The following is a 13,452-nucleotide window of genomic DNA, read 5'->3' as shown; positions in this document are numbered from 1 at the left end:
TGAGACTTTGCTGAAGTTGCTTATCAGCTTGAGGAGATTTTGGGCTGAGACAATGGGGTTTTCTAGATATACAGTCACGTCATCTGCAAACAGGGACAGTTTGACTTCCTCTTTTCCTAATTGAATACCCTTTATTTCCTTCTCCTGCCTGATTGCGCTGGCCAGAACTTCCAACACTATGTTGAATAGGAGTGGTGAGAGAGGGCATCCCTGTGTTGTGCCAGTTTTCAAAGGGAATGCTTCCAGTTTTTGCCCATTCAGTATGATATTGGCTGTGGGTGTGTTATAGATAGCTCTTATTATTTTGAGATATGTCCCATCAATACCTAATTTATTGAGAGTTTTTAGCATGAAGGGCTGTTGAATTTTGTCAAAGGCCTTTTCTGCATCTATTGAGATAATCATGTGGTTTTTGTCTTTGGTTCTCTTTATATGCTGGATTACATTTATTGATTTGCGTATGTTGAACCAGCCTTGCATCCCAGGGATGAAGCCCACTTGATCATGGTGGATAAGCTTTCTGGTGCGCTGCTGGATTCAGTTTGCCAGTATTTTATTGAGGATTTTTGCATCAATGTTCATCAAGAATATTGGTCTAAAATTCTCTTTTTTGGTTGTGTCTCTGCCGGACTTTGGTATCAGGATGATGCTGGCCTCATAAAATGAGTTAGGGAGGATTCCCTCTTTTTCTATTGATTGGAATAGTTTCAGAAGGAATGGTACCAGTTCCTCCTTGTACCTCTGGTAGAATTCGGCTGTGAATCCATCAGGTCCTGGACTCTTTTTGGTTGGTAAGCTATTGATTATTGCCACAATTCCAGAGCCTGTTATTGGTCTATTCAGAGATTCAACTTCTTCCTGGTTTAGTCTTGGGAGGGTGTATTTGTCGAGGAATTTATCCATTTCTTCTAGATTTTCTAGTTTATTTGCATAGAGGTGTTTGTAGTATTCTCTGATGGTAGATTGTATTTCTGTGGGATCGATGGTGATATCCCCTTTATCATTTTTTTATTGCATCTATTTGATTCTTCTCTCTTTTCTTCTTTATTAGTCTTGCTAGCGGTCTATCAATTTTGTTGACCTTTTCAAAAAACCAGCTCCTGGATTCATTAATTTTTTGAAGGGTTTTTTGTGTCTCTATTTCCTTCAGTTCTGCCCTGATTTTAGTTATTTCTTGCCTCCTGCTAGCTTTTGAATGTGTTTGCTCTTGCTTTTCTAGTTCTTTTAATTGTGATGTTAGGGTGTCAATTTTGGATCTTTCCTGCTTTGTCTTGTGGGCATTTAGTGCTGTAAATTTCCCTCTACACACTGCTTGGAACGTGTCCCAGAGATTCTGGTATGTTGTGTCTTTGTTCTCGTTGGTTTCAAGGAACATCTTTGTTTCTGCCTTCATTTCGTTATGTACCCAGTAGTCATTCAGGAGCAGGTTGTTCAGTTTCCATGTAGTTGAGCGGTTTTGAGTGAATTTCTTAATCCTGAGTTCTAGTTTGATTGCACTGTGGTCTGAGAGACAGTTTGTTATAATTTCTGTTCTTTTACATTTGCTGAGGAGAGCTTTACTTGAACTATGTGGTCAATTTTGGAATAGGTGTGGTGTGGTGCTGAAGAAAATGTATATTCTGTTGATTTGGGGTGGAGAGTTCTGTAGATGTCTATTAGGTCCACTTGGTGCAGAGCTGAGTTCAATTCCTGGATATCCTTGTTAACTTTCTGTCTCGTTGATCTGTCTAATGTTGACAGTGGGGTGTTAAAATCTCCCATTATTATTGTGTGGGAGTTTAAGTCCCTTTGTAGGTCGCTCAGGACTTGCTGTATGAATCTGGGTGCTCCGGGATTGGGTGCATATATATTTAGGATAGTTAGCTCTTCTTGTTGAATTGATCCCTTTACCATTATGTAATGGCCTTCTTTGTCTCTTTTGATCTTTGTTGGTTTAAAGTCTATTTTATCAGAGACTAGGATTGTAACCCCTGCCTTTTTTTGTTTTCCATTTGCTTGGTAGTTCTTCCTCCATCCCTTTATTTTGAGTCTGTGTGTGTCTCTGCATGTGAGATGGGTTTCCTGAATACAGCACACTGATGGGTCTTGACTCCTTATCCAATTTGCCAGTCTGTGTCTTTTAATTGGAGCATTTAGCCCATTTACATTTAAAGTTAATATTGTTATGTGTGAATTTGATCCTGCCATTATGATGTTAGCTGGTTATTTTGCTCGTTAGTTGATGCAGTTTCTTCCTAGCCTCGATGGTCTTTACAATTTGGCATGTTTTTGCAGTGGCTGGTACCGGTTGTTCCTTCCCATGTTTAGTGCTTCCTTCAGGAGCTCTTTTAGGGCAGGCCTGGTGGTGACAAAATCACTCAGCATTTGCTTGTCTGTAAAGTATTTTATTTGTCCTTCACTTATGAAGCTTAGTTTGGCTGGATATGAAATTCCGGGTTGAAAATTCTTTTCTTTAAGAATGTTGAATATCGGCCCCCACTCTCTTCTGGCTTGTAGAGTTTCTGCGGAGAGATCAGCTGTTAGTCTAATGGGCTTCCCTTTGTGGGTAACCCGACCTTTCTGTCTGGCTGCCCTTAACATTTTTTCCTTCATTTCAACTTTGGTGAATGTGATAATTATGTGTCTTGGAGTTGCTCTTCTTGAAGAGTATCTTTGTGGTGTTCTCTGTATTTCCTGAATGTGAATGTTGGCCTGCCTTGCTAGATTGGGGAAGTTCTCCTGGATGTATCTTGCAGAGTGTTTTCCAACTTGGTTCTATTCTCCCCATCACTTTCAGGTACACCAATCAGACGTAGGTTTGGTCTTTTCACATAGTCCCATATTTCTTGGAGGCTTTGTTCATTTCTTTTTATTCTTTTTTCTCTAAACTTCCCTTCTCACTTCATTTCATTCATTTCATCTGCCATCATTGATACCCTTTCTTCCAGTTGATCACATCGGCTACGGAGGCTTCTGCAGTCTTCACATAGTTCTCGAAACTTGGCTTTCAGCTCCATCCGCTCCTTTAAGCACTTGTCTGCATTGGTTATTTTAGTTAAACATTCGTCCAATTTTTTTTCAAAGTTTTTAACTTCTTTGGCATTGTTTTCAATTTCCTCCTGTATCTCAGAGTAGTTTGATCGTCTGAAGCCTTCTTCTCTCAACTTGTCAAAGTCATTCTCCATCCATCTTTGTTCCATTGCTGGTGAGGAGCTGCGTTCCTTTGGAGGAGGAGAGGCACTCTGCTTTTTAGAGTTTCCAGTTTTTCTGCTCTGTTTTCTCCCCATCTTTGTAGTTTTTTTCTACCTTTGGTCTTTGATGATCATGATGTACAGATGGGTTTTTGATGTGGGTGTCCTTTCTGTTTGTTAGTTTTCCTTCTACCAGACAGGACCCTCAGCTGCAAGTCTTTTGGAGTTTGCTAGAGGTCCACTCCAGACTCTGTTTGGCTGGGTGTCAGCAGCAGTGGCTGCAGAACAGTGGATTTTTATGAACTGCGAATGCTGCTGCCTGATCGTTCCTCTGGAAGTTTTGTCTCAGAGGAGTACCTGGCCGTGTGAGGTGTCAGTCTGCCCCTACTGGGGGGTGCCTTGAATTAGGCTGCTTGGGGGTCAGGGTCCCACTTTAAGAGGCAGTCTGCCCCTTCTCAGATCTCCAGCTGCATGCTGGGAGAACCACTACTCTCTTCAAAGCTGTCAGACAGGGACATTTAAGTCTGCAGAGGTTACTGCTGTCTTTTTGTTTGTCTGTGCCCTGCCCCTAGAGGTGGAGCCTACAGAGGCAGGCAGGCCTCCTTGAGCTGTGGTGTGTTCCACGCAGTTGGAGCTTCCTGGCTGCTTTGTTTACCTAAGCAAGCCTGGGCAATGGTGGGCACCCCTCCCCCAGCCTTGCTGCCGCATTGCAGTTTGATCTCAGACTGCTGTGCTAGCAATCAGCGAGACTCTGTGGGCGTAGGACCCTCGGAGCCAGGTGCGGGACACCATCTCGTGGTGTGCCGTTTTCCAAGCCTGTTGGAAAAGTGCAGTAGTAGGGTGGGACTGACCCGATTTTCCAGGTGCCGTCTGTCACCCCTTTCTTTGACTAGAAATGGGAACTCCCTGACCCCTTGCGCTTCCCGAGTGAGGCAGTGCCTCGCCCTGCTTCGGCTCATGCACAGTGCACTGCACCGACTGTCCTGCACCCACTGTTTGGCACTCCCTAGTGAGATGAACCCAGTACCTCAGATGGAAATGCAGAAATCACCCGTCTTCTGCGTTGCTCACGCTGGGAGCTGTAGACGAGAGCTGTTCCTATTCAGCCATCTTGGCGCCACCTCTCGGCTTACAGTTTCTTTTAGTTCAAAGTGCTCAGAAAACCAAAGCACCACATTTTGGGATATTGTTTTCTGAGCCCCAACACTAGTCTCACTGTTAACACTGTGAAACCTACATTACCAAAGAGAGTTTTGTTCTCAGTGGTCTTGCTTGGGTACCAAATTTATGAAAAGGTACTCCTGATGATGGAGTAAAATGATTTTTTATGGATTGGTGGTTTATGTTTATAGCATTTAGCTCTTACCTATTTAAAGGTGTGCTGGCAGCTGAAGAGTCCAGGATGACCTTACTCACAAGTCTGGCAATTGGTTGACTCTCAGCTGGGTATCTTGGTTCCCCTCCTTATGATCTCTAATTTTCCAGCATGCTAGTTCAGTTGGTTCCCATGTTGGTCTCGGTTCCAACTCAGCAAGAGAAGGCAAGACACAATGTACAAGAACGTTTCTTCCAGTGAAGTGTTTGCTGTAGTTCCATTGGTCAAATCAAGTCATATTACCTAGCTCTCAGCTTCAACGGGAAGGAGAAATGGCCTTCATAGCCAATTTTATGAGCTCTCATTTTATTCTACCAGACAGAATTGAGAACAGGTTAATGGTCTTTTCCACCTATGTAAAAAAAAGTTGAAACTTCCTTTCTATAACATGACAAGTTGTAAATCTTGAAACATCTCTGATCAGAGCCAACGTATATGTGTTTGCCTGTGAAATTAAAAAATAACGGAGAAAACCAACATGTTCTTATCTTGTATTTCTTCAAGAACACTCAATCATTATAAAGCTAATATTGAACTAAATGAATACAAGAAAAACTGTTAAAAAAAAAACTATGAGTTATAGATTTACTGAAAGCCTAAATCTGCTTTAATGTCCTCTTTAGCAAATACATATTTTAATATTATTGCATTTGTTTTTGTCAGCCAATAAATTCTTCTCATTTAAGAAAACTTGAAGGGGAACCTATTAGAATCTAATGGTTTATACCAATACATATTACCATTTTATAAACTGTGTTTGTTTTTATCCAACCTGCCATTTTCTCCAAGAATTATCTCTTAAATACAATTAAGATGAACCAAAGGGCCGGGCACGGTGGCTCACGCTTGTAATCCCAGCACTTTGGGAGGCCGAGGCGGGCGGATCGTGGGGTCAGGAGATCGAGACCACGGTGAAACCCCGTCTCTACTAAAAATACAAAAAATATTAGCCGGGCGTGTTGGCGGGCACCTGTAGTCCCAGCTACTCGGAGACGCTGAGGCAGGAGAATGGCGTGAACCCGGCAGGCAGAGCTTGCAGTGAGCCAAGATTGCGCCACTGCACTCCAGCCTGGGTGACAGAGCGAGACTCTGTCTCAAAAAAAAAAAAAAAAAAAAAAAAAAAAGATGAAACAAAGATCATTAATATTAACAGTTGAAATGTGAATTCTAGGGAGGCAAATATTTTTACCATTTGATTTACTTCTGTCTCTTAAGTGTCCAGAATATGCCTAGTCAGTATGGATGTATATATTTTCTGAATCCCTCTGATTCAGTAGGATTTTATTAGATTATTTAAAATGAATATCTAGTGTTTCTTTCTGATGACAAATGACAATAGCAATTTATTCAAATGAATTTCAGTGTGAAGACTACTGGGATTTAGGGAGGTAAGTCACAAGACTCAAAATAGGATCAGGAAAGAGAGGACAGCTGCCTTAAAAAAATATTTTCTATGAAGAAAGTATGGAACTTTATACTGAGGGTGAATTGAAGAAAAGAACACATACCTGCAAATGCCAAAATAATGGGAGAGTTTTTTCCTTTGGGAAACAAATATGCTTAAATACTCAAAAGTATTTATTAATGACCTTTCATTTTCTATTCTGTTCCTTTTTCTTCCCTTCTCTTTTCTTTTTGTTTGATTTTAACAGATCCGTGGTGGAAAACTGATGATCTCCAATACCAGGAAAAGTGATGCAGGGATGTATACTTGTGTTGGTACCAATATGGTGGGAGAAAGGGACAGTGACCCAGCAGAGCTGACTGTCTTCGGTAAAACTTTCTTCTAAATTATGAATTTTTATTTTATCAATTTTTATTTGCTTTTAAGTATTGCTAACATTAAAAACTGGGCCATATAAGGACAGTTACTCATGGCTCATGGTAAGCAGTGACAAGTTAGAATTATCTTGTTTTCTGTCTTTCCAATGAAAGCTTCGATGTAAAGAAAAAATTATTTGAAAGTTTAATTAACTTACATTGTTCATATATTTGTAAGCTTTTGCAGTTTGTTAAAATGAAATGCATTTTCTCAAAGTCTGTTTGAGATATTACATCTATCTGAAGTTTATCACTCATTCAACTCTCATGCATTTATCAGGAAGCTATTATGTGCAAGACACAGGGTAAGGATTTTTAAAAATTATAGAGTATAGTATAAAAAAACTTGTTTTCCAGTTCTTAGAAATTCAAAGTGAAGTATTTATAATTTCAACTCTTGATAAAAATACTATGTATGCACACATATAAATTCAAAATTAGAAAAAGGACCCCTAAAATGAGATATTTTGTTATGATATTCATGTTCCTTCAACTTTAAGAACCAAGGCTCTCCTTAGCTGGATAAACTCAATTAATAGGTTAAAAACTGACTAGAACCATATCACATAAATAGTGGATAAAGTATCGGAAAGGAGAAAACTGGGGGCAAATAAAGATGGCCGAGGAAACCAATGTGAGGAAAATACTGCAGGGCAACTGTGGAAGATTGAAAGAGAGACAAAATGACAAAAAACTGGAGAAAATAGATATGCTGAAGATACTCAGAAATGAAACACTCTTTTAGAATACATTGAAGTTCTATTTAAATCTCTGTATAGACATACACATTTATAGACTCACACATGCACACACATACATGCCCATATATGTATGTATGTATATGTACATGTGTATATATACAGTCTTCATTAAACATTTTACTATTGCAGATATGTGATTTTTTAGGAGCAAAAATATAATTGTGATTTTTAAATTATTTTTCAGTACCAGTAAAATAATCCTGTACTTCTGTGCATGATATAAAATCCCTATTTCTGGTCATTTCTTCAGGACACACCCAGGTGTGGCACCAAAGCCCTGCACAGGTCCCCAAAGAAACGTATTTTGCTGGCTTGGGAGACGTCATCCCATGGTGCAATGCGAGTGCCGCTGTAGAAAGAGCTGTGTTATGATTTCCGCTGTATTTCAAGAGTTAAGCTTGTGCTTTGTGCATGTGTACCAGAATGCAGCCCTCTCCTTTCAATCATTCTGAGCACCGGGTAATCTCTGGTAACACTCCCTGTGGCTACTAAGCAGCTTGAAGTCCCAAATGACAACACTAGGAGAAATCCCATAATTCGTTAGAGGAATTGAATAGAAGAAATAGAATTGTTCAAAGTATGCATGTAAATTTCTATCCTGCAGAGCTCAGACAAGTGTCAGTTTGCCCCTACATTTCATGCAGTCCTCTATAAGAGTCTCAAGATGTGCTCCACTCTGTAATGAATAAAACACAATTTTGCCTGGTAAGAAATGATATTAGTGGTCACTGAATGTTAGCATTGAAAGCCCACAAGTACAGCTTTTCTATTTAAAGAAACACTCATTGCTATTTTTCTGTAACTACCACAAACTCTGGAATAGAAAAAAAAAAAAAAAAGCTGTATTACTGCAGTATAGACTGCCTTCAGAAGGAAACCGAAAGGGTTTAATGTCATTACAGAAGCAATTAGACTTACCAGTAATGAGACATCCATACGAAATATTTACTCTACTTTCCCTAAAGAAATGATGAGAACTACTGGGGATTCCTAAACATGTCAAAAGCTGTGTGGGAACTTCTAAATTATTTTGAAAATAGCTATCATCCAAATAGATTGAATTTGTCTAGAGGCAGTTCCCCTGGCAGAATTGATTTAGGAAACTGAGAAATGTTTATTAGATGGTGTAAGCTAGTCAGAACTGACCTGAGGGGTTATAAGTACAAGATTAAGTTGAAGGAAAAACTAACTTTCCATTATTGGTAAGAAAACAACATCCAAATCCAAAAGAAAAACAAAAAAACCAAAGTGATGGTCCAAATCAAGGATGTGACAGGTATTGCCCGAGAAACCCCTTCTGTATCTTGGCTCCCTATTCTTAGAGAACGTAAAAGAAAAAACACTGTACTTATTAATAGGGAGGTCTCCTTTATTTTATGATGGTGCTCCTACATCTAATACACATTTTCCAATAAAACTCTCTATTTTAGCATTGTTACATATGATCATTTTTGACCTAATGCTTATATAAGTAAAACTGATTATACTTCATACTCTACCTCTCAATTTTATTTTCATGGAGCAGCAATTTCACTTTTAAAGGTCTGGCTACTATAACCACTCTGTAGCTACAGAAGGTTTTTAAATGTCCTTTGCAATTCATTCTTTATCTTAAGATATACAGAACAAGTAACATTTTGTTGTTCAAAAAAATAAGTATATGTGTTATTTTTATAAATATAATAAAAATATACATAGTAAAATAATATTTAATTGTTCAAGAAATATAAGTCGCTTGTAAATGCCAAGAAAAACAATGAAAGGAATAAAGGTTTTTTTCCAATATAATAGCTATCTACTTTCCGAGACATATTGCTAGGAAAAAGAATTTTCTTAATTCTTCAAGTATTTTGATTCTAGTGGGCTTGTACTTTGAAGTTGTATAGTTTAAAATTTCAACATTATATATTTTAAATGTTCCATTTGATCATATCAAAGACATGATCAGTGTGACCTAATTTTAAAAAAGTTACTGTGCCATACTCCATGAATCAAATACTGTGGTTGATCTTCTAATAGTTTTTGGTCATGAAATAACATCCTAATTAACTGGGCATTATCAGATCTAAAAATTAGAAGTAGGTATCATAGTCTACAGTAGCACTCAAATCTGTGGCCCCAGCTATACACCTTCCTGAAGTATAGCCCCTAGAAGTTTACGTATGTTAAGCTCTAAAGATCCTGGATGACAGAGAAAGTAGAGTTGAAGTAAATAATACAATTTCTAATTATGAGTAGATTTCAGAGAACTGCTGTCCAAAATTTGGGTTTTAAAAATGACATGTGGATTTCAAAATGATTTTTAAGTGTTTATGAATGCAGTACATGAAAACTTATTTTATATGTAACATTTGTAAAATATAATAAGTATTACAAAACTTAGAATGAAATACAGGAATCTCTTGCCCCAACACACACACACACACACACACAGACACACACACACACACACACACATTTCTCATCATTTTACATTCTGTTTTATCTAATTATTCTGGGATTTGTTTCCATATTTCTGAATATGTGCTTAATCTGCTATTTGTTGATGTATCAATTTCATACATTATTTGACTTCCTATTATAGAAGATGATGATTTGGCCCACTTATAGCTCCTTCCCCACCTTCTCACCTCCACCTTTCTTTCTTTTTCTCTTTTTAGTCTATGAACGTTAGAAACATTGGTTATATTAATATTCAGAATTTGAGTTATTATAGTCATATAGATACTATTGACTGTGAGTTGAATGTTATAGTGTTATGACCATATTTCTTTTCTGGTACTATTTTTGTTCTTCTTTGAATTAATAATAAACCCATTTTCCCATTTACTTATGCTTGTCTATACCTGTCATGAATTCTTGAAATCTCTAACAGAAACTATAAAATCTCCTATAATTTATTTTTTTAGACTTTAGCTATTAAGTCGCCTTCACTACAGCCTTCCCTGAGTCTGCCTGATCTGATTTGGTTAGATATTCTTTAGGTCAACCCCGTAAACCTAATTCTGATTTTGTCTTCCTTGTCTGGAATGCTGGATCTGCTGTTTTCTGCATCCTGTGTTTTTTTCTTTCTTGGTTAACCCCTCTTTTCAGAAGGGGTTCTCAACTTCTTTCTGCTTGGCTGAAGTTTGGAGCACATTCTCAACCAAAATGCCTTTATTCTATCCAGACCTTAGAGTTCTAGTTTAGAATTATACTTTAGTTAGGGAATTTGACTTAAATAATATTTTTGCTCAGAATATTACAGTTGTGACTCTAATATCATTTACTTCTCATGATGCTCTTGAGAAGTCTACTGTGATTCTGATTCCTGTATCCTGTATCTTTGTGTGTGATCAGTTTTCTTTTTCTTTTTTTTTTTTTTCTTCACAAATGTTTGGTGGTCTCTTTACCCCAGTGTTCTGAGATGGTTCAGTACATTACCTTAGTTTGACACTCTTTTCTTTTCCTTACTATGTAGTTGATGAGCAGTCTCAATCTGAAAACTCTCAACCAAAACAATTCAATGAAATGTTTAATTTTTTTTTAACTTTTCTTTGTCCAACATGTTTTCATCAATCAGATTTTAAACCTCTTTGGTTTTTCTTTTCTCTTAATTCCTCCTTACTTATAGTATCCTGTTCTTGTTTCATGGGTATTATGACTTCTCTTGTAGCAGAGAGTATTGTTTTTGTAATTTGTATTTTATTTTATTTTTTCACCAGCTTTTATTAAGTTCCCAGGTACATGTGCAGGATGTGTAGGTTTGTTACCTAGGTAAACTTGGGCCATGGTGGTTTGCTGCACAGATTAACCTATCACCTAGGTATTAGGTCCCACATCCATTAGCTATTCTTGCTGATGCTCTCTCTCACCATGACCCTTTGACAGGCTCCAGTGTGTGTCGTTCCCCTGATGTGTTCATGTGTTACCATTGTTCAGCTCCCACTTATAAGTAAGAACATGCAGTGTTTCATTTTCTGTTTCTGCAGTAGTTTGCTAAGGATAATGGCTTCCAGCACCATGTGTGTCCCTGCAAAGGACATGATCTGATTCCTTTTTATGATTGCGTAGTATTCCATGGTGTATTTGTACCGCATTTTCTTTATTCAGTCTATGATGGGCATTTGGGTTGATCCCATGTCTTTGCTATTGTGAATAGTGCTGCAATGAACATATGTGTGCCTGTACATTTATAACAGAATGATTTATATTCCTTTGGGTATATACCCCATAATAGTAATGGTATTTCTGGTTCTAGATCCTTGAGGAATTGCCGCACTGTCTTCCACAACAGTTGAACTAATTTACATTCCCTCCACCTGTGTAAAAGCATTCCTATTTCTCTGCAACCTCACCAGCATCTGTTGTTACTTGACTTTTTAATAATCGCCATTCTGACTGGCATGAGGTGCTATCTCACTGTGGTTTTGATTTGCATTTCTCTGATAATCAGTGATGTTGAACTTTTTTTCATATGTTAGCCACAGGAATGTCTTTTGAGAAGTGTCTGTGCATGTCCTTTGCCTGCTTTTTAATAGGGGTTGTTTGTTTTTTTCTTGTAAATTTAAGTTTCTTGTACATCTGGGTATTAGACCTTTGTCAGATGCTTAGATTGCAAATATTTTCTCCCATTCTGTAGGTTGTCCGTTCACTCTGATAGTTTCTTTTGCTGTATCACAGAATTTTAATAACACTTTTTTTAAGTAAAATTATCTTGTGATGCTTCTCTGCCTTTATTTCCTCTTAGTTTCTCTTCCCCGCCATCCCCCACCACCATGGCTCCATACCACATTGTTGTTTGTCTTTTCACTGGAAGCATTTTTCAAATGGCACATGATCTATTGTTGTTAATTCATATTTAGTTGTTATTCTCCAAAAAGATTACTGGAAACTCTGTGCCAACTGATTATTTTCACTGTATGATGTTCAGATTGAGAACTAACCATTTTGGGGAAGATGAGGACAGAGATTGGGGTTGGTAATACTGGTTTTCAGTCTTTGAAAGATAACAGTTGATAGCATGAGAGTAGTTGAGATATTCAGAGATAATGCTATGAGAGAAGATCCTTAGGACCCACACCTTAAGAAATATCTGTATTTTATTAGTAGCATGTGGTATAAGAACATGAGATGTTATTAAGATTGTTGTCAGCAATATAATCCTTTCTTGAGTATATTTATTGAGCATCTACTATGTCCCATGCCCTGTTTAACTGCTTAAATACTAATGGTGGAATGAATAGACAGAGCCCCTGCTCTCACCTGGACTCTTACATCATGTTATCAGCAATAACATGAAATTTTGCCTCTAATATGTGGTGAGAGAGGCATTTTTTTTCCTCTGAGAACATTTATCTATATTTGTCTTTGCTTCATAGGATGAATTTTCTCAGGCAAGGAAAGTTCTAGCCAAAAAGAAACTAATGCAGTCAGGATTTATTTAATCACGTTCAGACAGCCTGATCATTATCATTCCGTCTTTTTCTGGAAGGGCATGATAATTCACATTCAATGACTGTCAAACCCACCCTCACCTCATACATGCCCAGTTGAATAAAAGGAGACCTACCAGGGCCATCTGACTTCCAATTTAATTGACACTACAGGGTGGCAGGTCTTTCTGGGTGAGCTGAAGTCAAGATAAGGTTTACAACCAGTGGTTAACTCTAATGTCCTTTTATTACTTAGCTTTGATCTTACAGGACTTTCAGAACTCTACCTATGTAATTATTGCCATAACACTAATTTTATAATGTTAAGCGAAGTTTATTTTTAATATTTTATGGTCATTTGAGAAATAGCTGTTATAACACAGTGATTGACAATTTTAAAGCCATTTTCAGTGACTGAATACAGTTAAAAAGAGAAATTTGTTTGCTGGGCACTTAATTTTTTTCATGTAACTAAGGAACTTAAGAGATACTCTGCAACCACATTTCAGATTTATGGTATTTTGTGTTAAGTTGTATATTCGCTTTCTGAATATTTTTGACATAACTACAAGAGACTTGGCATTTGATTTTATTATAGCTGTATATAAAGTTTGATTTTTCCAAAACGCCAATTTGGAACTAAATTGACAAGACCGACTACTTGAGAGCTGTACTTTACAGAAACACACTGGCAAGCAACACTACTGTCCCAAGAGAGATTAACCTTGTAAGCAAGTTATGCAGGTGATTCAAATCCTGTTAATCTCACATAAAAAAATGTTAATTGCATTGGCAAAGACGTTGCCTCTGATCATTCTGCAGTTATGTAATTAGAGATCGGCCCATTCAGAGAGGCTCTAGTCTCATCGATCAGCAAACTACCCTGGAGATTTCTTCCCCGTTTTTCAATG

General features: G+C 37.7%; 1 protein-coding gene across 7 annotated transcripts in view; it reads left to right on the top strand.

Moving 5' to 3' along the window:
- The window catches only part of ROBO2 (roundabout guidance receptor 2), a 1,388,177-nt gene that overhangs the window by 1,208,266 nt on the left and 166,459 nt on the right, over positions 1 to 13,452 (top strand). For all 7 annotated transcript variants that reach the window (XM_030802115.1, XM_030802114.1, XM_030802113.1 and 4 more), the window contains exon 4: positions 6,198 to 6,318. In XM_030802115.1, the coding sequence (XP_030657975.1) occupies positions 6,198 to 6,318 (121 nt within the window). The remainder of the gene's footprint in view (positions 1 to 6,197; positions 6,319 to 13,452) is intronic.

The sequence above is a fragment of the Nomascus leucogenys genome, chromosome 21, assembly GCF_006542625.1.
Source record: "Nomascus leucogenys isolate Asia chromosome 21, Asia_NLE_v1, whole genome shotgun sequence".
NCBI classification, from domain to species: Eukaryota; Metazoa; Chordata; class Mammalia; order Primates; family Hylobatidae; genus Nomascus; species Nomascus leucogenys.
The sequence above is the reverse complement of the archived record's forward strand: the minus strand, read 5'-3'. Positions and strand labels throughout refer to the sequence as shown.